The 26739-nt window shown below is 37.7% G+C and overlaps 1 protein-coding gene across 3 annotated transcripts in view; it reads right to left on the reverse strand.

Annotated features, from left to right (window-relative positions):
• Positions 1–26739, reverse strand: part of SMAP1 (small ArfGAP 1) — a 107580-nt gene that overhangs the window by 19170 nt on the left and 61671 nt on the right. For 2 of the 3 annotated variants that reach the window (XM_086608288.1, XM_086608287.1), the window contains one exon: positions 10266–10341. In XM_086608288.1, coding sequence (XP_086464414.1) covers positions 10266–10341 — 76 coding nt within the window. Of the gene's footprint in view, positions 1–10265; positions 10351–26739 lie in introns of all 3 variants that reach the window. The other variant, XM_086608286.1, reaches the window with a different exon arrangement.

A 26739-nucleotide genomic window follows, 5' to 3' on the forward strand; every position in this document is an offset into this window, starting at 1 on the left:
TTTCGGACTGTGGCATTGTTCAGATTTTTAAGTGCTTCTTTCCCTAAAAAGATGGTATACTAGCATGCTTCAGAAAAAACAAACAAACAAAAACCCACCAAAGCAAAACACTTAAACACTTCCCTAAGGACAGCCACGCCAACTTATCAGTACACATTACTCATTTTTAAAGTGTCTTTTTCAAGCACACCAACGTTTTTAGTGACAACTTAAACAGCTGTCTTACTGAGAAGGCCCAAACTTGGTAGTCATGTATCAGACAAAACACACCGATCTCTGTTCTTGAATTAAAATTCGTATTTTAGAATCCATAAAGTTGTTCTTGATACGCTAATTTAATCAAGCGTACATAATCAAACTTTGCATTGGGAAAAAAGTTCATCCTTCCTCCTTTTCCAAAAGTACTTTGCACTGACTTTATTCTATAGTTCTGCACGAACACCGCTGCCAGGCACACTGTGCTAATTATCCATAAGAACCTACAGCTCCTGCTCTGTACAGAGTTAACCTTCTATAGCCTTGGTGCTTGTAACCACTTTAACGCATGAGTACGCTCAGTGATCTAGGTGAAAGTCAATACGTGCAGGACAAAAAAATGGGCTGAAGAATTATGCTTTTAAGAAGAATTGCAAGAAAACACTTTCAAATATGTAGGGACAAAAATATCACAAAAAGTTCTTAAAGAATAGAGCAACCGTTTCTCATTTGATTTTAAGCTGCCTGAGAACAAATGGAAATAATTGGCTAATAAATTTTATTCCTAAGCGTATCACAAGTGGGTTGCCGTTACCACAGAGCTCAAAAGATAAAAGGTGAGTCTAGATTCTGCTGAACACTATGACAACTGCATAGTGTTAACAGCAAATTTCAGAAAGCTTTTTTAGGCAAAGCAAGAAGTCTCAAACTATCTAATACTCACTGGAGAAATCAGACTTCTCTGACAGAACAAACTAGCCGAATTAAGTCAAAACTTCCTCTCCAAATGAGACATGGCCTGATAACTGGCATAGCTGTTTATATCATGGGATGGTTGGGGTTGCAAGGGACCTTAAAGATCATCTAGTTCCAACTCCCCTACCATGCCTACATGGGCATCCATGGTATCATCCTGTATATCATGGGATGATCAGTATTCTAAAATCCCTAGATTACAGTACACTGAAAAAACTACAACTAACATCATAAAACAATTTCTACCTCATGCTTTAGCATGTTTAAAGAACAAACTTCCTTCTAGCTGCATCTGTTTTATCTATACTGTTTTCAATATTCAGAGTAAGTTTCTGTAATGCAAATTTTAACTCACCTAGCACCCTAATTAAAGGATTTGGGTTGATTTGTTTGCTTGTTTTTAAAGTCACACCATTACATATAGGTAGCTAACTTCAAATATATCCATCAGAAACTTCAGACATATATTTGCAAACGAACACAGCAATATATTTCAAATTTTAAACACAACACAACAGATCGCCACCTTTAAACTTTAATAAGCATCGAGGACATTAAAAAATAGTTGCTATATATTTCAGAGAAGCAGTCACTTCTTCCTTTTACTAAACCGCAAGAAGTTATTTTCCAGTGTCCTACCCCCATCACAGTTCTCCGCCTGAGTGAAAAGATCCATTTCAAGAGCAGAGGTCAATCATTGGAATATCAGCATTAACAGTTTAGTGATAACACATGAAACATGTGCCTTACTACCACAGAGAAACATGCAAGGCTGAAGCAGATGTGAAGTTTAGGCATATTAAGGTTTCCAGAATTCTAATGAAGAGAGAAGTGGTCTGATTGCAAAAGAGCACAGTTGAGATTCAATATTTAATTAAAATCAAATCATAGGAAGCTTCTAATACTTATTTAAAATAATACAATTCCATCTTTCACATAATTGCAACACTCCTTCCCATCTGTGAAGAAAATCACAGAAGAATAGGTATTTTATTCTTCTAAAAAAGACAAAAAAAAATAATAAGTTTATTACTTAGAAATAAGCTCTCCTTTTGCTCTCTAATTTTTTATTTAAGAATGTGAATAACTGGCAGAGTAGAGCAAGATTTATCTCCTTGCATGTCGAATATTAGGATTTTTCATTATTTTGTTCTGACACATGCAAACTCACTGCAGTTGGAGACTACCCTTCCCAGTAGCTCAGGATGTTGACAAGTTGGAACAAAATAGCAGAAACAGTAAGAGGCACCAGTCACTTCACCAGCCTGGAAATCACTTAACTGAGGAAACTATCACAGAAGACTGACAAGATTTTTGGCTGTTAACTCATCTGAGAAGGCACTGCATTCTGAAAACATCCGTTCAGAAGATCGCCACTCAGAGATGCCTTCTCATTTCTGTCTGCCTTCCAACTCTGACAGAAGGCGGCCCCCCTTTAGCTGCCATGCCTGAAAGTATTGACTTATTTTAAAGACTGTCACTGCTGTATATTTAAAAACTTGACACGGGAGTCAAATGTCAAAATACAACAACGTGGAACATGTCAGAAGCTACCACCATCCATGCATATCTGAATTTGTTCTTACTGTAGAGATGTTAACCTTTCCACCTTAGTACATAGAGGAAATGTGGCACAGCTATAGCTGCTACAGAAACCACAGCTTTGAACTGATTTGGGTATATGTAAAATCCCCGGCATATTTTTTAGGCACTCACTGCACGTTTTTCATACAGGGAATTACGAAACAACCAAACGGAAGGCTGCTGGCTTGCAACTCTTCGGGAGCTATATGCTTGCTTTTGTGACTATTTCAGATACACAAGCAGTTTTATACTCTAATTTACTATATATGGCAAGCAGACTCAGTAACAAAGACCAAAGTATATCGAAGGCAGGGATATGAGAAAGACGAAGTGAGTGGCATTCACAAGAAACTGAACCTCAGTAAATTTATTTATTGCCCAAATTTGTGCCAAGTTCGTTAAGGATAACTATACTGTCTGCAAGGACTAAGAAAGACCCAACTCCACAAAGGCAAAACAGCCATGGGAATGGCTTGGCAATATTACATCTTCTATGCTAAGCAAACAGTGAGTGGCTTGAACAACGGCCACAGGAGTGAAGTAGTAATGAAATTCTCTGAGGTGGCTATGTCGTGATTTGACTTTGCTGGGAGAATTGCTCTTCCAACAATTCTGAAACGCAGTTACAAAGCTCATCTGTGATTATGACAAAGCTACATACATACTAGCTACAAAGGCCTTCTTCTTCCCTTATCTCTGTTCTAATAAATGGAAGTCAGTGGACAGCAAAATGACCAAATGTATAATCTGCTCCAGCATTGCATCCCCACCAGTGCTTCAAGATATGTGCAAATAAATCTACTGGCAAATTAAGTAACAAGCTTCATTTGAGGTTATTCTGTAGACAGGCAGTTCCAAAAACATCTCCCCAAAGGTTCACTCTTTCAGATAAATTTAGGAATGTACACTGCATAACTTTCATGCAAAAGGATTGTCTGGAATTAATAATTTAGTGTTCTCATTTTCTCAGTGAGGCATACATACCATAAAAAAAAAAATCTCTTGTCATATTCCAAAGCGGTTCAGTTTCCCTGAATGTAAAAAAGCTTACCAAATATGACTGAAAATTTATATGTAATCATTTACTAAAACAAGCATTTCACATATTGAGAACATTCACTGCAAAACACATTCAAAAGAATACAGTATTTTTCAAGTATTTAATATGCTGCTTATAAATTAATACTACAAAACCCCAGGTTTTTGCTACATCACAAAAACCTTCCACTTCTTGCTGAATTTTACACTATAAATAAATATTTCCCCATCTGTATTGGTGCAGAGATCAGACATATTGAATTACTGTTTACAACACAGTTTTAAGTCTGTATGAATAGTATTAACAGGTGATCCTGTCTTACTGATTTCTCAAAAACGAAAGGTCAGAATATTTGTATCTATTAAAAAACAATTCCAAAAACACTTTCCCTGCCCCCCATGAAACTAAAAGACTTCAGAAAAATCTAAGCCTCAGAATATAGAAGAAACCTAACAGTGTTTTCTCTCTAGTTTATTACTTGTAGCAATATTAATATCTTCATTTAAGTGTGTGCATATATATAGGCATACACAAACTTGTACGTGAATATAATATTGAACACTTCTTTGTAGAGATTACAGATACTCTCAACTTCCAACGCACCGGGCCGTGGATTAGAATGTATGTCTTCCTTTCTCTCCCCATTTTAAAATACTTCTGTAGAATAAGAAAGATGCTCCAGTGGAGTTCTGAGTTCTAAATTATTCTAAATATGTTGTTTTTCACCCAACATTTGCTGCCTACCATTAAAAACTGTTTAGAAGAGATGACATGTATCCGACAGAAGGATACATGGCTGTAGTCCTTCCAGGGAACAGGTGAAAATCAGACTGAGTTACACAGGCCTGTCAAAGTATTTTGAGAAATTTATAGTTTTAACGAACAGAATTCTTATTACGGAAATGATCACAGAATTACCTTGAAACAACTAACTTTTAATCAAAAGTTTCTCCATCACTTCTCTGGAGAATGCATCCATAGCTAGGAATGAAGTATTAGATGTGGCAGAAACCATTGCAACGACAGCGTAGGCAGGGCCGAGCTTCCACGCCCCATCAGAGAAGGTAACGTGGAAAGCCAACAGATGCTGGTTTTCATTGCTGCTCCTAGCTGTGGTGCCAGAACTTCTCTTTATACATTTATGACAATATGACGGATAATATCCGACTGCTGTCCGCCATACTCTGCAATAGCAGATGCTGCTTCTGCTTTCTGATTAGGAAGTTTTGTTTAATTTGATAGTAGAAGCAAAAGCTATTCACCAGGATATAGTAAGTGAAGGGTTCCAGTGAAGTTTACATTTACAGTGCTTTTCTGCATATATTTTATTAATGCCTGACATGACAATTTCCAATTCAGTGCTGCCTTTTGTTATGAAAGTTTCACACACAGCATTAGCCCTCGGTATATTTGTCTGTACCAGTAGTGAGAATGACCAACAGAAGAGCTTCAAAGGAGCAGCGAGAAAGGGAAACAGCAAGAAAGAAGATCTGCTCTTAAACTTTGTGTTATGTTTCTGAAACTCATTTTCTATGGGGCAAAATATTTACAAGAACTTTGTTTCTAAGCTGCCAAGTATTTTTATATATAAAAACATTATGACAGCCACATTAAGACTTGCAGTGGAGGGAAAGAAGATGATTTTGAATATGCATATGACTATTTATTACACCAAATCATTAGCAAGGCAGTGCTGAGAGGAATAATTCAGTACTTTAAACAAAATCTTGTGCAAAGATACAAACAACGTTTTGCTGTCCCAAATTACTGTAGAATTATTTATCGAAATCTCCCCTCTTTCAGTTTAAAGCCATTACTCCTTGTCCTATCACTCCACGCGCCTTGTAAAAAGTCCCTCTCCAGCTTTCTTGTAGGCCCCCTTGAAGAACTGGAAGGCTGCCAGAAGGTCTCCCCAGAGCCTTCTCTTCTCCAGGCTGAACAGCCCCAACTCTCTCAGCCTGTCTTCAGAGGATTGGTGCTCCAGCCCTTGGATCATCTTTGTGGCCCTTCTCTGGACTCGCTCCAACAGGTTCATGCCCTTCTTATGTTGGGGGCCCCAGAGCTGAACTGACCGCGCCCCCCCAAGTGGAGTCTCACAAGAGCAGAGGGGCAGAATACCCTCCCTTGACCTGTTGGCCATGCTTCTTTTCACGCAGCCCAGGATACGATTTGCTTTCTGGGCTGCAAGCACACATCTCCGGCTCATGTTGAGCATCTCATCCACCAGAACTCCCAAGTCCTTTTCCTCAGGGCTGTTCTCAATCCATTCTCCGCCCAGCCTGTACTTGTGCTTGGGACTGCCCCGACCCACGTGCAGGACCTTGCACTTGGCCTTGTTGAACTTCATGGGGTTCTCACAGGCCCACCTCTCCAGCCTGTCAAGGTCCCTCTGGATGGCATCCCTTCCCTCCAGTGTGTCCACAACACCGCACAGCTTCATGTCGTTAGCAAACTTGCTGAGGGTGCACTCAATCCCACTGTCATTTTGGGTAAAATGAAAATTGAAGCTTTGCTTACTTAAGCGTAATCCTAACATAGCAGCAATACTATAAATGTTAACAAGTATCTATGTATGCATATATGATGTTTAGTATTTATAAATACATTTTTGTTATTTCTTAAATGCAGCTTTCCAACTTATGATCAACCGTGCTGCTTTGGTACTTACTAGACAGTACTGACAAAAGTACGCTTCTCAGATACGCAACATTCAGCTACATTTCATACCGTGATTAAGCTCTCAAAACTTCACAGAATTGCTTTAGAGAGCTTCTCCCCGACACAAGCAGATATACAACTTTTGAATATCATACTTTACCTCCAAGCATGCCAGATGAATGACCCATGACCCACACATGACATTCAGTTAATAACAACAACATAATAAATCTCTCCTCTCCTGGGCATCCATCGTAACTTACTTCAATGGTTATTCCTGAATGTGCAATTGTCTATTTTATGAAGGGCACATCTAAACATGATAAACAATATGGAATACATAAAATGCACTTTCATTCTTTCTGATAATTCTGTAAAGTAATATAGTTTAAAAATATTTCCATTTTTTTTCTGTATGCTAAAATAATTTCTAAGTGGCATATACTGATAAACAAAATGGTCCAAAATTGTCTGTGTAATATTCCAAGAAAAGATTCCTGCTATCATACACAGGTATCATATAATTTTTTACAAATATTAAAAAAAAATTGTTTTTATTTACATCAATCTGGCATAAGTGGAGACATCCTACTTGTAAGACAAAACCTGAAAACATCAAGCAGGACAGAGTGCACAGTTAACACCAGTGGGATGAAAATACAGCACCACCAATGACTTAAGTGCTGGAGAGCTTTGGTTTACATGCTACAACTTTCAAACTGAAAAATGTTTCCTATAATCCCCCTATTAAAAATTAATGTTATAAAATCCTGTATTATTGATTTTAGGATCAATTTTAAGTCCCTACATAGTCAATAGGGCACACTCTCAGCATGGACGAGATCCAATTAACTGTAGAGACCATTTAAAAAGCCACTTCAGTTTTAGTCTACAGAAATAGGTTGTGATTTCTCACAGCTTGGGAAGACAGGGCAAGAATTTGGGGTTGCACAGAAAGAACACTAACACTACTGCTTGTGGTGAACATAAGAATATTTAGCTCATATATGTCCATTTCCCCACCTTTCTGTGTGGAGTACTGAACTAAAACCTACTCTTAATCAAAAGGTCAAAAGCCACGAATGTTTATGTAGGTGGATCATCAAAAAGTGAATATCCAAGCAGCATCTCAGTAATAAACCCCCTGCACAGGAACTCGAGGGAACCACATGAATCTATTTAAAAAGGCTCAGAAGACGCATAAACACGATAGTACAGTCACTGAGGATATTATGCCTCTCCTGCTATTACAAGATTTAAAGCTACAATTTGCCCGAGTATATTATCTCGAGATTTCGCAATTGGTAAAGAAAAATAAAATACAATTTATTTTTAGAAAATTATCTTGTGTAGCTACAATTGCCACTGGGTAAGTCCTATCTCACAGGATGTTCACCTTCTGATGAGATCACTATTAAAAACTCAATTGAGACAAAAAGAGCAATGACCCAAAGCTTAACTCCATACCCAAAGCTAGCACTGAAGCCTACTCAAGAAAACACTTTGCAAGAGGCTAGGCTGCTTTGAAAATCAAAATTATTCTAGCATGAATTGTGATCCATTAAAATTATTTAATCTGCTCTCACAAGTGATTCTGATCTGCCCCAGTAAAAGCTACCACTGCTCTTCATTTGCAGAAATGAAGTCCTAAGAGAACAAGTCCTCATTAGAAACATGTCCACTCAGTAAGAAGAATGAGCTATGCAATTACATCCATTTTAATATTGTCTGATATGACATATCAAACGTTTTAATCAGCAGTGTGCTGCTGCAGCAACAAAGGTAAATGGGATTCTGGGCTGCATCCGCAGAGGCATTACTAGAGGAGATAGAGACGTGACCATCTCACTGTACTCAGTGCTTGTCAGGCCACACCTGGAGTCTGTGCCCAGTTCTGGTCACCACAATTCAAGACAGACGTGGACAGACTGGAGAGAGTCCAAAGGAGGACCATGAAGATGGTCAAAGGGCTAGAGAACCTGCCCTGTGAGGAAAGACTGAAGGAGTTATGTCTTTTTTCTCCCTGGAGAAGGCGCAGGGGGAACCTCATCACAGTGTACCAGTACTTACAGGGTGGCTACAAAGAGGATGGAGGCTCTCTCTTCACGAGGAACCACATGGAAAAGACAAGGGACAACGGGTACAAGTTGCACTGGGAGAGGTTTCATCTCAACATAAGACAGACATTTTTTACAGTGAGATCAATCACTGGAACAACCTCACCACGGATGTGGTAGAGTCCTCATCACTGGAGGTTTTCAAGATAAAATCGGACAGGATCCTAGAAAACTGAATCTAGGCTCCCTTTCCCATACGTTTCCCCTATGTTCCTTCCAACCTGGGCTATCCTATGGTTCTATGATACACTGGGTTGAAGTGATCTTTCTTTTAACACTACCTGAAGTCGTCTACTGCAGGGATTAATTAAAAGACAACCCTCCAAATGAAATATGCGAATCTGCTCTCATTAATACATAAGCTCATTTGCAGCTCAGTGGATTCCAAGTGATAGTAGCTTATTCCACTGCCTTTCAATTTGTTATTTAAGAGATCTTTTAACACTCCCTCCCCTAAAATTATGTTTTGTTAACATACAAATTATAAACTTTGCCCTTTGTATATCTCGCTGTGTCTCTTTACACTGAAGAAGCACAGCTGTTGAACACCAATTATAATACTCTTTCCATTGCATATTTCATCTCAAGTTAGCCTGTGCAATTTGAGTTCATTATCATATCATAAAACAGTGCTACCAAGATTCTTTTCAAATCATGACTAAAAGGATACAGAACCCTGACAATCTCAGAAGCACATATTGATTGAATTTTAGTTCTTAATTAGGTTGTTGGTCTGGTAAAGGAAAATAAAGGAGAATCAGCTTCCCATTAAGTCTGAATGACTTTTGGTTTTAATAGGTTCATTCTACATCCATAATCTAACTTCTACTGTGTTAATTAAGATTTGCTTGCTTATGGTAGCAGATTACTTGCAATGAGATATGGATCACAACACATACATAACTGGTACAAAAATAGTATTTTACAGCTACTCTACATCCAGAGGAAAAATAACATGCATTTCGAATGATAGTGTGAATCCTAAACCAGGGAAGACGTTCCTTGTTTTGCTGCAACATTATTCATACCTTAAAACCAAAAATTAAAAAACAACAAAATATTTTTCTACAAATTCAAGTTTTTAGAATAATTACATCTAACAGACTTATCAGCCTCCTCTAATATCCTGTAAAAATTACATAGAAATTTAAGAATAACCATTACATTGATACAAAATGAATATCCACACACAACTTTGAAAATTTTCCTAACAATGAACAATAAAAGAGATCATTCTTTCAGTTCCATTTTAAGATTCTATCTGATGGAAAAACACACTTAGAGTAAGACTAGATAAACGAAAGAAAGATTTTATGAATATGGTCTTCAAAAAGCAGAGAAAAAGCATAAAAGCACAACAGTATAGCCACACAGTACAAATTAAATTGTTTGAGTCCAAAGACAAACACACAGTTACCTACCAGTCAGAAAACAAAAGGTACATTAGATAAAAATGAGTGATGGTCACAGTCAGTACACTAAAATGTCCAATATATAAAGTTTTACAAGATACTAGCCAGCTGCAGTCAAACAGTTTACTGTTCTTTTTACTAACACAAGAGTTTTATGGTATAAGGTATTTTACAGATACACAATTCAGATGACCTCAGCATTTTCCTTAAGAAGTACACTTGTGCTATAAGCACTGAGGTACCAATATCCACTAGCCCTTTGAAGATCGCTTTGATAACTTCCCTTTCCCACAGGAGCTCATTACTCTCCTTAGCAAAATACAAGTATTGATATACACAGATCCCATGGCATTTTCCTTCATAGTTTCAAACTCATACAGACTGAATCTTACGGTTTTCATATTCAGCTATCAGTAAGCACTGAGAAAATGAAAGTATATTTATTAAAATATAAAAGGGTGTATCTGTGTTTGATTAAAAAACGGGTAATTATGTATTACTTACCAAGTCCTAAAAGGTCAATAGTGGGTTCTGATGACTTTTTTGGACTTGCTTTAGCTTCTGATTGCTGATCCTCTTTCTTCTGTGGCTTACAAGGAAAAAAAAAAAAACAAACACAAGTAACTTTTGTGAAAAAGACACAGTGCTTTAAAAATTCCCATTAAAGATGCTGCTCCAGTATAAGAAATAAAAGCCGCCTTCTGTATTTGCTTATCGTAATGAATCTGATTTGTAATGAAACAACAGGGCACATGACTGTAAAAAATTATCCTATACTTTCACTGGTATACAATCAATTTTTAAATAGATGTAAGCTCCAGGATAGGTTAAAATAAGCTGAAATCTTAAACTGAATGACTGCATACCATGCACTAGGCAAAAAGTCTATAATTTTATTTATTGACTAATTTTAGTATCCCAACTCCGCAGTTCTGCAGCATTAAAGAGAAAAAACCTTCAAGGTTTTAAAAGCTTAAATTTAAAAATTAGAAACTGACTAGTGGCACTATTTAGCCTTCCTAAAAAGAGCATCTGCAGAACATTCAGACTTTATATAGATGCTACACACAGATGGACGTAATCTGTGTTCATGGTCTTTTCCTCTGTAAACCTGAAGATAAATAACAGTATTTTCCTCCTTTGAAAAAGGGAACTCTTAGTATCTTCGTGCCTAGAGACTTCAAAATGTAAGATGGTACTGACATGAAATTTGATTATGAAAATGACTTCATAAATCTGTTTATAGTTTTCTCATACCAATATCAGGCTGATAGCCCAAATCCATCAAAACATCAATTTTTAAAATGAATACAAACTGGTTTATAGTAATGACATGACAAATGCATTCTCTTGCATGCATTTAATATATATTTACTCCGTACTTATCACAAAACTGTGAAGTGGGTTGGCTGATCCATGAGTACAGCCGTAACTGGAACAGATTACTGAACAACGGCAGTAGAGTGCTGTCAGGCTGGGCACTGGGCTGACACCAACAGAACCTGCTTCACTCATCTTTATCACTCCCATAACATGGCTTTGACAGAGTCACCGAGGCTCCTGAAGTCGTTAATTCCTAGTATTAGGAGAACTTCATAGTTCAACACACAGGTATAAAGTTCTCCTCATTTAGGCAATCCTTCACTCTCCTCTCTTGCAAACTGAGGATAAAGAGTAACGAGTGTGGTGTTTGTAAAGAGCCATGAGGAAGTTCACGAGTACTGAAAGATGGCCCAAGTGAACTGAAGCCTACCATACTACTGACACTCGTCTTACGTAAGCAAGACTCCACTGAAAATCTCCAAGAAAGAGCTACAATGAACAGAACTCCATTTCCGAAGCTACAGCGAACAGGCATCTTGACACTCAAACTGATCCTTCCTAAACTCTCAGAGAAATACTTGCTTCCTCTTGCCAAAAATCCTTATGTTGACTTTACATATCTTGTTTAAGACCAAAATTGTTTGGGAAACTGCCTGCTGGGAAAGTATTACATGGGTTCCCTGATTCCATATTGTATTACAACTTTCATCTCTGAGTATGTAACCTGAAGGATAGCACACTGATTCCAAATGCTACTCAATATTGCAGAGAAAAAAATGTTGTATTTGGGATGAGAAAAAAGTATAGGTTTTCAAAGTAAACTTTTGCATATCAAGATTTTTTTAAAAGTGATCATTCAAAATGAAGCTTTCTACAACTGACCATACCTCAGTAAATATGCCATAAAGCTTAAATTATGAACATCAATCGGAATTAACAGCGAGTATTTCAGAACGGAGTTTATCATAAAAAAATTGCACGTTTGGTTCTTCTCCAACACTGTAAGGAACACCACAGGTCACACAAACTGTAAAAAGAAGCGTTCCTGATATGTTGCTTAATGTCATGAAACTGACTTTTTTTGCTTAAATAGCTTAACAATTCTGAATATAGAACAACTTCTTTAAAATGAAAAGTAAAACTGTTAGAATGCTATTAAATGTGCAAATTTTCACTACTCCAGATTAGAGTTATGATAACTACCTAAAAGCACAAGTTTGAAATAAATTAAAGCTTGACAGGGTTGGTTTAGAATGCAAACTCTTCAGAGAAATCAAAACACTTTTGCATACATTAGTAAGAACTAAACAAATAGAGTTCAGCTAGCACTCTCTTTTATTTAGTACTTAGTACTGTATCAAATTAATCTGATTACCTAAACTAAAACTTTATAAATACAGTAGGAATAATCTAATTAAGTCCTCTGCTTTGCCAATGAACGTTTTCAGTAATTATTAAACGTATATTTGTTTCATCACTCTCTAAATACGAAAGGCAATGAAGATACAAGGTACAAAAATATGAATTTCTATAAAATTAAGATCTTTTAAGATACCCTTTTCCAACATCATTACCATATTTCTTCATTAGCAGTTTCTTCCCCATTTTGCTCCCTTGCCAGTACGTAAACTAACAGGCTTTAAGGTTACTTCATAGTTGAAATTACAGCAAATATTTCTAGATATTAATACTGCATTCATTTCCTTGAAAGAGATTTTCTCCTTAAAGCACTATTCAGCTCCTTTACAGCTACACAGTCTTCACCAACACACTAACCTTCAGTCTGAAAAATGAAAAAAAGCTATTAGTCATCTTACAATTTACCAGTACTTCATCTGTACAACAGTGGTCACACAAAGTAATATTCAGCAGCTATCTGGAACAAAAACCCTCTTTCTCTTACCCTTAATTTTACCTGCAATATTACGTTGTCCCTCCCGTTCTCTCATCATAACACCAGTTGCTGGAATTTTCTCTCCTCCTGCCTGATATTTCAAACAATTTTAAAATTCTGTATGCCTTTATTTCTGGTTAAGATATTTCATGCCACATACGAGAGCTTTGGGGAAAATTCAGAAGACACTTGTTTGGTGCTTAAGGTCTGCCATGACTCAGAGATGGACAGAGATTTCTCAAAAGTCACCTAAACTTAGGCATAAATTAAGTAAGGTTGGCACTAATGGGATGAGTTAGAACAAGAAACTTGCATGCCCGCAATTATTCTTAATTTAAATTGAGTACCTAAATAACCCCCCCCTTACCATGCTGTTTCTTAAGACAGCCTTGTTCTCCCTTTGGCCCCATGGATCTTGGGCTACCTGCCTGTACTGTGGTCCACTTGAGAAAGGTATAACGAAAAGCAACGCCTTACTGAAGTGTTCTGTAGTAAAGATCACGCTACATTTCTGGGTCTGGAGCAGAGGACTTCAGAGGTCCCTTCCAGCCTACATAATGCAGGCATAAACAAGGTGTTGAAACTTTCAGAAAAGAACAAAAAGGGAAGTCACGCTGGAGCCACTTGAAAATTTTATTCCAAAACAAAAGAGAAATGTGATGTTTAATTTCTTTTTAGTAGTTTTGCTCCAACAGGACTCATACATGACTAAACTTTACATACAGAGTGGTCTTTTGAGATGTTACACCTAAATACTGCACACAGTGAGCATAGACGTGTGCGACAGGCAAAAAATTGCATAACAAGGTAGTGACATTTCTTAAACTTAATGTTTAATTTAGTGTTGTGCTTTATCTAAAAATTACCGCATTTTGCAGAGGTGCAATATAGCATGACAAATGCCTGGGAATCCTGCTGCACTAAAATTCATCTCAGTTTCTATTACTAGTCTGCTTGACTCTCACAGCAATTATTTTTAAGTATTGACACCAGAACTAGATAAACTATTCTTCGTTGAGTCCTTTGGAAAAAGGTTGCATAGAAATAGGAGACTAAACAGCATTAAATAAACTGAAAATAGCATTAAAAATCTGCTATGAAAAAGCCCAGTAGAAGGGAACGGGTACACAATGTTGTGCACTTCTTTTCAAGTGGAGCCTTCAAGGTTACTGGGGCTACTATTTTTTTTTTTTTCAACTTTCAAAGTTGGCTTAGCAACATACACTGTTTTATTAAATTAAATACGTGGTTATAGCAATTCCTAGATATATTTACTTCGAGTCGTGCATGAACAGCTTCTCATTCAAAACCACCTTTATGGTACTAGTACAGTCTTCTGAAACACTGTCCTTGCAAACAGCAGAACACCAAAACATCTTTGATTTGCAGGCCTTACATTTCCATTTTTCACAGTTGTCACTAACGGCCACTAAACTGTTCTTCAAAGTTGTTCTCGCGTTAGAGTATCTGTTGAAAGTAAAAAATGTCCTTTGCCTGAAATTATTCTGAGATTACTAAAAACAGCTTGCTTGCAAATATCACTGAAAAAAACTGAGGCCAGAACAAGCTCCTAGGGAGTCAATTCTTCTGCGTCCTCCACATAATCAGCTTACTATCTAGCATGACTTGGAATTTTCTGCCTTAAGAAAAACTGAGCTCCTGTTTTGAAAAGAGCCACAATAATCCATTTAAGTTATCCCTTGTTCAGCAGGTATCAGGTACTTCGGTGAACTTAAGGCAATTAAAGAACTAACCTTACAAATATTTTCACCTATAAAGCACATCTCTTCAGTAGAGTAGCAGGGACACACTCATTATTCAGATCCAGTATAGGCATCATAAATTTTTGCAATCACATAGATGACAGGTAACTGGGATTCAGTAATCCTTTATTTATTTTTTCTAATGCTGTCCTTTTAGCCTTTTACTTCAGTACATTCTTCTGTAACTCCTATCTTCGAGGGCAAGAAGGAAGATCCAGGGAACTACCAGCTGCTCAGCCTCACCTCGATACCTAGGATGGCAAAGGAACAAGTAATCCTGGAAACCATTTCCAGGCACATGAAGGACAGGAAGGTGATTGGGAGGAATCAGCATGACTTCACCAAGAGGAAGTCATGCTTGACCACCTCAATAACTTTCTACATTTTCATGACTGGTTTGGCAGAGAAGGGCAGAGCACTGCATATTGTCTACCTTGACTTCAGTACAGCTTTTGACACTGTCTCCCATAAGATCCAGACAGTGATGTAGATTGAAAACTAACTGAATGTCCAGATCCAGAGAGTGGCCAGTCACTAGTGGTGTACATCAGGGATCAATACTGGGTCCAGTCCTGTTAAACATCATTAATGAGCTACACGACAGGGCAGTGTACTCTCAGCAAGTTTGCAGGTGACACAAAACTGGAGGAGTTGCTGATACACCAAGAAGGTTGTGCTGCCATCTTGAAAGACCTCAGCAGGTTGGAAAAATGGGCTGAGAGGAATCTCACGCAGTTCAGCAAAGGGAAGTACAACGTCCTGCTTCTGGTAGAAGCAACCTCAGGCACTAGTACATGCTGGGGAACCACCAGCTGGAAAGCACCTTTGCAAAAAAGGATCTAGAGGTCTAGTGGACACCCTGTTGACCATGAACCAGCTCTGGAATCCTCAGCACAGAAAATACACAGATCTGTTGGATGAGGTTGAGAGGAGGGCCACAAAAATGCTGACAAATGGAACACCTCTCCTATGAAGAAAGTCTGACAGAATTGGGGTTTTTCAGCCTGGAAAAGAGAAGGCTCCAGGAAGACCTTATTGCAGCCTTTCAGTACTTAAAGGGGGACTACAAGAAAGAAAGGGACAAACTTTGTAGCAGGGCCTGTTGCAATAAGACAAGGGGTAATGGTTTTAAACTAAAAGAGGGTAGATTTAGACTAGATATAAGGAAGAAATTTTTTTACAGTGGGTGAAATACTGTAGCAGGTTGCCCAGAGAGATGGTAGATGCCCCATCCCTGGAACATTCAAGGTCAGGTTGGACGAGATTCTGAACAACCTGACCTAGCAGAAGATGTCCCTGCTCACTGCAGTGGGGTTGGACTAGACAACCTTCAAAAGTCCCTTCCAATCCAAACTATTCTATGATTCCATAATATGCCCTTGTGGCAAAGAAGGCTAATGGTATCACTGGGGAGTACCAGGAAGATTGTTTATTGCCAGCAGTTTGAGGGAGGTGATGCATTCTTTCTACTCAGCACTGGTGAAGCCACACCTGGCGTGCCGTGTCCAATTCTGGGTTCCGCAGCAGAAGAGAGACATGAACACACTGGAGCAAGTGCAGAGATGGGCCACAAATCATAGAAACATAGAACGGTTTGAGTTGGAAGGGACCTCAAAGATCATCTAGTTCCAACCTCCCCGCCGTGGGCAGGGACACCTTCCACTAGGACCAGTTTTCTCAAAGCCTCATCCAGCCTGGTCTTGAACACTTCTAGGGGTGGAGCATCCACAATTTCTCTAGGCAACCTGTTCAAATGCCTCACCGCCCTCAGAGTGACAAATTTCCTCCTTAGATCTAATCAAAATCTCCCCTCTTTCAGTTTAAAGCCATTGCCCCTTTTCTTATCACTACATGTCCTTGTAAAAAGTCCCTCCTCAGCTTTCCTGTAGGCCCCCTTTAAGTACTGGAAGGCTGCTATAAGACTTCCCCGGAGCCTTCACTTCTCCAGCCTGAAGAGCTCTTTAGAATGCTCCAGCAATTAAGTGCGAGTATCTTCTGCAGGAATATTATGCAATATTAATACTCTATACTTAATAAAAATAATCTGGGGAAAACAATCAAGTACTACTGCAGGAGAAGTTGCTATGAGGATCCTCTGAGAGTCATGCCACGCTGATAGTATGGAAAGGTGAGTATTTAACAGGAGTCAAGAAAGAATGGAATAAGGTCAAGAGTAACTTTTTCTTCTATTGTCTGATCAGAATTTTTATTTTTTTATCCTTCTGAACAGACTGTTTGTGATACATTGAAGACTGATACAAATGCTACACCTTCATAAAATATCTGAATTTTGGCTTAATATTTAGAAAGTACACTAATTATCAAAATATTAGATAATCACATAGATAACAGTTCTCTAAGACTTGTGTTAACTGTATTTTATTAAAAGTATATAAAGCAAACACATGTGGTTGTGTGCTAAAAATTGATAAATGTGCTATCACGGAAACAACTCCCTATTCAAGTTTCTACTTTCATTCAATCCTCTGTTGAGCATTCAGTGATGACTGAGTCCCAATTTTATACCCAGTCAAGCTACATCTAAATCCTGCCTGCTGTACATCTACAATTCAATAAAAACATAATGTGACAGCATGGTACTAATACCTTATCTGTAAGTAGTCTCTAGGTAACAAGATTAATCATCTTTCAGAATCTAAAGAGCAAATATTTTAGAACAGTTATGAACTCCCCATAACTTTAAGTCTAACAAAATGAACAGTTGAGAAACTATGGCTACAGATAAAAAGCAGCATGTCTTTTCTACTTAAATAAAATGGAAATATAGAAATGAATTTTTGGATCTTCACTTCATTTCCACACAATTTCACTGGTAGTCAATTGGCTTGAAATTAGTGGATAGAAATATATGTGCTGCCAATCCACATATACTTCACATTGCACTTTGGTCAACTTTTAAATGGTTTGTGCTAAGAAACCAACATAAACAAAATTCAAAAGTAAAAAATTGTGGAGAAGATCAAGCCACCTGTCATTTATTACAATTTTAAAGCAAGCAAGTGCATAAATCTGCTTTAATATTTTTATGTAATGTAAATTGAGCTGATGCCTTCCTTAGTAGATGCTGCACCAGTCAGTCTGCTTGTAATTCACAGAGATACTGGCTATGATTTAATCAATCTTGTTCATTTTCCTATCACTTCACCTCTAAGATTTTAAAGCAATTTCCAGTCCATCAGGTTTTCATGGAAAAATTACAAAAATTTGTACCAAAGTTTTAAGTTTTATTTTGCTCAAATTCTGACTACATCCTTAAAGATCAAAAGAACATCATTGTAGAAAACTTCCCCATTTACATAAAATGAAAGCTTTCTATTCCATCATGAAAGAGTATCTTTTAATTCAGCAACCTGCATTTAATGTTGTGTTGCTGTGCCCCTCCCTTATTCTTTCTTTACTCATATTGTGCAACAATAAAAGTTATCTGAGTTTTAGGGGTAAGAACACTAGTTTACCCCAGCAAAAAAAAAATAAAAAAAGAAATTGTCCTTACTAGATCTCAATTTAAAAAACAAAGTTCAGTTTTATACAAACCCATATTACCTTTTATCGAACTCTCACAATGCATTGCTCTCAATACACCACTAGTAACACCAGTCTAGTTCAATGTAATTTATGTGAAACACTTCTCTTGAGCTAAATGAAACAAAAAAAATCAGCAAGTAACAGTGTTAATTAGTCTGCTCACACATTAAGTTCTAGAGTTGATTTCACAGACTTGTTTCTCTCTTATATGTTACTCTAAAGCAAATTATCTAGTAAATAAGGACATTTCTTTGACAAGGACAAGAGAACTGATATCTACTTTATACCATACGTTTTGGAAATTAATTGCCTGTATGGGTCTGGCTGGGATGGAACTTTATTCGTAGCAGCCGGTATGGTGCTACATTTTGGATTTGTGGCTAAAAAGCTGTTTATAACACCCCAGTGTCTTGGCTGCTGCCGAGCAGTGCTTGCACAGCGCCAAGGCTTTGTCTTTTTCCTCACTCTGCCTACGCAGCAAGTAGGCTGGGGTGAGTAGGAAGCTGGGAGGAGACACAGCTGGGACAGCTGTCCTGATCCGATCAAAAGGATATTCAATACCATATGACGTTGTGCCCTCTGAACTTTGCCCCATCAACACATGCCATACTGACATAATACTTTTGATAACTGTATCATTTTAGTTTTTCACAACCATATTCCTTGTTTTGCTAATTAAAGCAAGATAGCCTCTAAGCACCTTGTTCAATAAATTCAAGGACTACATCGCACACACACACATATACATATATGGCCAGCAATACTTCACCGCTGTTGGTGTATTTTTTTCATAGCCACCTTCTCTTGCCTTTCTCTATGTTCATAGACTTTGGCAAGCAGATACAAGGAGCACATTAGTCAAGTGAATCAACCTATATATTGAACTCACCCTACAAACCACAGTGAATTCCCAGGTTCTGTTTTCTCATTGAAGCTCAGCATATACAAGCCCTGAATCTGAGCATTATAGTTTTGCATTAGACTCATCCAAAGGTAAACTCCCACCCCCTGGAATGGGCAGCTAGAGAGCTGTCTGGCAGAGAGTTAGACAGCAAGTCTGCAAGAGATGGAATTGTGAAGAACATAAAGTAACACCTGAAGAATAAGCCGCATACTGTAGGAAGCCCAGTGTCTCAGTCGAGCCTTTCATTAGGTTTTGTTCAGCCAGCTATTTTTGGAGATAACCATTAAATAAATATTCATTCTGCCTCAGAGAAAAGAAAAATAATGACAGCAGTGCCAAGTCAATCCTCCTCCTTTCTCTGTACAAAGATTACAGTACAGCACACACCAGGTTGTCTACAAGGGACATGGTTATCTCATGGGTAAGACAAAAAGGAGGGTCAGTACCACTATGACTGACATAAATTCACACACGTAACAGGGTGCCATGAGGTCTGTTGCTGTTGTTCCCAATGCTCCCTTTCGGCAAAGCAACAGCTTTTCCTTTCCTGACTCTCAGTCCTGTGCCCATATGTCTAGCTACCAGGTGTAGAAGATGGGTAGGGGAAGACGAGAGAAGTGGAAAGCTTTTCACCAGCTTGCTTAGTTGACAGAACAGACAATGTATGTGAGGTCTTCTGATAAGTGTTAGACTTCGAAGGAGAAAAAAATAAGAATATTCGATCGAGCAGCAACTACATTGCTCTGCAGTTAACCCCATTCTCTTTTTTTAATTACTATTGTAGCAAAATAGGAAAATAATCCAAGTTTGTGAAATGATTAAGGACACTGCAATCCCTTCAGAACATTTTTTAATATGACCATACACTCCAGAGCCTATGGTCTGTCTAAACTCTGCATTTATGGGCTACTCTTCTGCACATCCCTGTTCACCAGCTTACTCTCCTCTGACAGAGGCGACTGAAAGCATTTTGCACTGGAATTGACAATGATGAAACAAACTTGTTTGGTAAGGCCTGGTTCAAAAGTGTCAGCATGCAGTGAAAACAGTGTGGTTATTTTTCATTGTAGATGAATGACTTCGGGGAAAAAAGAATCATAGAATGGTTAGGGTTGGAAGGGACCTCAAAGATCATCTAGTTCCAACCCCCTGCCATGGGCAGAGAAATCCTCCACTACACCAGGTTGCCCAAAGCCTCATCTAACCTGGCCTTGAACACTTCCAGGGATGGGGCATCTACAACTTCTCTGGGCAACCTGTTCCACTGCCTCACCACCCTCAATGTAAAAAATTTCTTCCTTATATCTAATTGAAATCTCCCCTCTTTCAGTTTAAAGCCATTGTCCCTTGTCCTATCACTACACACCCTTGCAAAAAGTCCCTCTCCAGCTTTCCTGAATAATCTTAGGTAATTCAAGTTTCCCTTTTCTGCTTCTGTAACCTTATGCCAATTATTTTCATATGTACAAACTTTCAGGGTTTAACACTTCTAAAAGACATATGACACCCCATAGAAAGATAAACCTCCCAAAATACTTTAAAAACGAGTGGAACTTTTGCTGAATTCACTACTACAAGATACTCGTGCATATAATTTAGCAGGTTTCAACACCAGCATTTAGGATTGACATTGACCTTATTCTCAGTTACGTTACCTGAAAGCATTAGAAGGCATAGCGTACATGGTGCAAGACGTAAGCCACATGACTAACAGCTCTGAAGCAGAAAAACTCTCCAGTCAGAGCAGTCGTAAGTTACTACCGTAAACATCTCTCCTACTCTGAAGCAAGATATCAGCCACTGTCAAAAACCTGATCCATCAGCTGTCCAGACCAGTTATCTGCTCCTATTTTCATACTGTAATATTACATGCAAAAAAGTTACTTCTCTGCACATTTTCCTCAATTTTCTACTTCAATGAAAAATTCATATGAATCTAGAATTCGGTCTGTTTCATACATACGTGGCTACCCATGCATTTCTTATTTCTATACCCTACCTAAACTGTAAGAAGCTTCATGAAAGCTGGAGATCCATCAAATAATTTAGTGAAAAGGACTTCTAACTTACTTAAAAGGTATTTCCAGTTTACTCGCTAGAGCTCATAGACGCTTCTATGGTTACTGAACAAAGGTCTTCCTTCGCTCTTATTAAGTAGGAATTGTATGCTTTGTGCATAAAGTAATTGGATTCCTTCCCTCTTCGTTACCTGCTTGCAACAAAACTTGCAAGACAGCATAAATGTTTGAGAATTCCCATAGGAGAAAATAATCTTAGTAATTTACTATAAGCTTGCAATAGGTTTGTAGACATGATTTTTCCTGACAGCTCATATACTTCTACTGTACAAGTTAGTTTAGTCCATATCTATTTAAAGCATTACTTACGTAGGTATCCCAGAATTTCTAAAGAACATTTTTACAACTTTTGTATCTTGACATGTAAACGAGTAAAATCGAATTCTTTCATAATACTGAATTTAAATCACATTAAAGATGAAACTTGTTGTTCTGTTTACCCTGCTATGAGATACCAGCATGTTTTTTCAGACTGGCAACTAAATATGAAGAAACTTAGAAATCAGACTAAGTCTTCAAAACTTACGATACTTTTAGCAAGTGATTAACTTCTATTGTACCTAACTAGCAAAAAAGCCAAAAAACAAGTTTACTATATTGAATCACAAGATTCAGTGGTATCATTATGAAGTTGTACAGACTACAGCAATGCTGCAAGCAAACTCCAATGTGTTTCTAATCAATAGAAAAAACTGCATGTCAACCAAAAAAAAAAAAGCTGCCACTCTTATTTATAAAACTAGAATTACCTCAAACAAACAGCTAACCTAAGGGGAAAATGTAAGGTTATTATTTAGTCTATTGTGATTATTCCAATGAATCACCCTCAGACACTGAACTACTTGTGCTGATGTGGGTAAGCTCATTTAGAGACATTTATACCAAACAAAACAACAAAACCAAACTGCTTTTTTTTTAAAAAAAAAAAAAAAAAAAGAAGATTCTGTACTCATGAAGGTCATCCAGTCAAAACACATTTCTGAAGGAAAACATTTTAAAGTAGTCCTCGATCTACATCTCCACTTTAAAACCTGAGTATACGGATTTCATCAGATTTTCAGAGTTAGGGCAATGTACTTGTACAAGATTATGTAAAATGTGTTATACCTTTAGTCATTTGAACTAAAAACTTCACAGCAGAACTAACAGACAGCTGCACCATAATCTTATTCCATTAATAGGATCTTATCTGGGTCTAGGCTAATATGCAAATAATACCTATGGAAAGTGGATTAAGACTATTCCTTTGTTATCACTTATTGACCACCCAGTACTACCATTTTAACTGAATTTAAAACGTTAGCTCAGATCTCATTTACTTTAGTAAATGTATTCCAAGAAGGCTTAAAACCTTTCATGTCTTGTACTTAACTGAATCAGTTTAGCTCTCTTCTAATGCATCAGATATTCTCAAAGGCCCTTTTACCTCACTCAAAACAAGGTATGCAACTGTAGAAGCATAATTTCCTAAAATGAACTTGTCTGTCAGCTTACTGCTGAGACTACAGCAAAATACCAAACATTAAATCTTTCACTTTAAATTCTTATATTCATGTATTAAATCTATATAACAACAACCATATTGGAAATGCTAGTTGCATGCATTCATTTCCAAATATATTATGTTCTTAAAGCTCTCAAGCTCAGAATAGGGTCTGAAATAAAGAGGGCAAGCTCTTTCTCTTAAGTTTGGCACTTGAAGAGAAGTGTCAAAAGATTGCAAGATGATTGCTAGGTAACAGTCGCAACAAGACGTAGGAACCTAAAGCCAAGCTAGAGATGGTAGGACTGCAGAGAAGGATAGGCACATCGTCTGAGTGCAGAGGTATCAAAGTTTTCTAGGGAAAAAAGGGCAAGGATTTGGGGGGCAAGGATTTGAGTAGAGTTTGCTGCAGCTCTGAATCTTTGAAATGACTGCATTTGAGCCCAGAAGCAAGGACCTGTTTACAAGGACACAAAAGGCAGAGGGAAAAGCTGTTTATCAACCCTTTTCCTATTTCGTATTATCTTGTCACGGCACTTGATTCAGATAAAACCCAAGCATTCTACTTTTAATCCAATAAAACCCATTTTTTACATCTTTTAGAAGAAATCATTATGAAGCAGAAAATCTAGGCAGATCCATCTTAAAGCTGTAGCTGATCCAGTGTACCATTACAACATCTATACATCAGATTAGGGTGGAAGTGTTCTAATGCACCTCAGTTTGCAAGCTGTGAAATACAATAAACATGGTCTGTATTTTTACAAGCTGTTTTAAATACATCTTCGGTTTTAGAACCGCATATTACAGTTATATGAATTCGGCTTACATATTTCTATTTTATTTTATTTTCGTTTTTCATTTAATTTTTTATTTCATTCTATTTCTATTTTCTATTTCTACATATTTCATTTCTATTGAGCTGATTAGCCTGGGCAAGACTACAATAATGTCGCTATATTAGTTGCAGTTTCCATTACGCTGTTTTCTTTTATAACTTTCCTTCTAAAAACCTTTTGAGTCATACATAATATAACATTAGTGTGCCCAATCAGAACTAAGTTGTATATACTTGCAATTCCTCCTTCTTACATCTCTAGACAAGACTGAGCTGTTTCAGGCACGGCAACTGACTGAGCTCACAGCGAAAAAACAATCCAATACAAGCATGGCTTTCTATCCCTGTTCATGAAGGTATGGTTAGCATTCTTTTTCTTGACTGTAACAATAGTGCTTTTTTGCTGAAAAAGGCTTTTTGCATGACACTTAAGTTCACCCAGTGTCTAGAACCTATACCCTTAGCCACTCAGCAGCTCAGACCTTGGATCTTTCCAGGTGCTGATACCCTACTCACTGGCTAGTCCAGCGTGAAATTTGCTAGCAGTTACACCCGTGTGTGAGCACAATATTGGTGCCTCCAGCAGCTGGTCTTAGACCTGATGCCTTGGCAATAATTGGCTTCTAGATGCTGGTCTCTCCACTTGCTGACCCTTGAGCTCCTCAAACCCACCATGCCTTTCCAGTGGCCGACAACAACCTCTTATCCTTCTTTCCTGGCAGTCCAACTTGAAGTTTGCTGGTGTTCACACACAGACACAGAAGAGACAATGCACTCACACACATTATGGTTGCAAACAGAATTTGGCAAGAACACAGGACAGCCTGCAAGTGACCAAGTGCTGGGCTCAGATGAGTATACTGCCCAGTAACCTGCATATATGTGACTGGTGCTTTTTATCCCCTTTCATCTTGCTTCCTCATGCTTTTTCCACCCCAATACACCATGATTCCTCCATTCCTCTGCTTTCGGTCTGTCACCTAAACATCCTATAATAAGCTTCATACAATATTCTCTGCCCCATCCTTGAATTCTCTTCTCTCTGCATCCCATCATAAGTCCTCAGCCTAGTATGCAATCACCCCTTAGTTGCCTGGGGTTCCTGGGAGAGAATTTCTTTCCTTGACCCACCCCACTACTCTCCTTTGACGGATCTTGGAGAAGCAGATCTGTTCTCTGAGTGCTCTGCTCTCACTCATTAGATTACTCTGGTTCTTCTCCCTGCCCTTGTTATTCTGATTCTTGCAGTCTTTATGTTTTAGTCATATAGTCTTAGAGCATCACACTTAATATTATTTTATATAAACCAGCTCCGAATTAGGACTTTTCCTAACAGAGTTCTGTTTCTTAGAGTGTTGGACTGACACTCTGTACTGGCATCTTTTCTATTGTTATGGCAAGCAGTACGATACAAAAACTTTATGAAGTCTAAGCATACTATGTCTATAGATTTGCATTTTAAAAAAGCCTCTCAATTAGCTCCATGGAAATTCAATCCTGTCACTGACAGCTAATCAGACTGAAATAAACCCATAGGTTAATTTTTCTTATTTCTATGCCAGCTTGATGCTTTCTTCTGCTGCTATAGAAGTTAGGAGTGAATTGATGAGTACTTTGTCACCCTCATATACAAGTACACAATCCTGTTTGACAAATGCAGAACTTAGTAAGAGGGAGAAATGTTTAATAAATACTTGTGCATTATTAGCTGTTCATGTCTACGACCATTAGCTGTATTAGTTTCTTCTTCCAGTCATTTTTTTCTCTCAGTTTTGTTCTCGTTTCAAATTTAACCACTTTGAAGCAATTACTTTACAAGTTAATTAATTTTAACCTATCACAAACAACACCAAAACAGATTTCTCTTTACTTGAGTAAACTCCATTTTGTCTTCACCCTCCACATCACCGTAATCTTTAACACCAACTATCAAGAAGCATTCTAGCCACAATCCAGTCTAGCAGTCTACATCGCAACTGGAAATGAGTCAAACTTATTTCTCCTTTTATTTCTCCAGTTTAAATAATGTGAATCTATACGAAATTTCTGGGTATTCTGAAAATGAATATTTTAATCATACTTACAAAATGTAAGGATTGCTAAAACTTTTTAGATTCATAGCTTCAAAGTTTCTGAAATTTTACAACTGACCCTTCAAAGTGATACTACAAGGGTTCTGACTTGCTTGTTCAGGCATCTATTTCAACATTTATGCTGAGATTCAACGACACAAACTTCTTTAACAGCACTAAAATAATCCATGTTTAAACAATGGAAAAAGATATACCGATATCTACTTACAGTGTAAACTGAGGATTACGTATATAAGACAAAAAAAATCTGTAGGTTATCTTGAGCAGAAGTTACCCATGTTACTACACAGTGGAAAATACACCATCTGCCTAAGAGACAAGCCTCCAGCACCTTACTCTGACATGAAGTACAATATCCTCCAGCTGAGAGACCATACTTGCTAGGCAGAGAGGCAGGACACATTTATTTTTCAACAGTAGACACTGACATGCATGGGGACCAATCTCGGAACTGCCCCCATTTTCTAGATGCAGGTGCCAATTTTATAAAGGAAAAACTTCAAGTAAACCTGAAGGACAAGCTCATCCAGTTGTAACCTTTTTTTCAACAGAGACAGGAGGCAATTGATTGCAGATGGATTAACAGTGTTGACTGATATATAAAGAATTTAGTTTTAAAGAGATGCTAGTTTTTGAACAACTAGGTCACTGGTGACGTTTCTGCCATACATAGCATCTCACAAAATTTTCTAGAGTGAGAAACTTGTCTATTTCCTTCAAATTGTGTTAAAGATGCTGCTTCTACTTTATCTTGGTCTTAGTAACAGGATGAATGCCAGAGACATAAAGTTTTCTGTGCAACTGCTGTAGTGCCATGAATATTTATCAAAACATAATAAATTCAACAGTCCAAATAAATACTCTTATTAGTTTTAGTAAAAATACACGCAGTCAACACCTATGTCAACTATGAATTTGAACTGGAAGCCACTGAAAGTTGCATGACACTGTTTGGAAGCTTGTTGAAACTCCTTATAACATTTTATTACTTTTTTTAAAAAACAATTTAAAGCTTAAGCTAATAATGGGGTTTTTAATTTTGTCAATGGCGTCTAA

The sequence above is a fragment of the Tauraco erythrolophus genome, chromosome 2 (genome assembly GCF_009769465.1).
Source record: "Tauraco erythrolophus isolate bTauEry1 chromosome 2, bTauEry1.pri, whole genome shotgun sequence".
In the NCBI taxonomy this organism is placed as follows: Eukaryota; Metazoa; Chordata; class Aves; order Musophagiformes; family Musophagidae; genus Tauraco; species Tauraco erythrolophus.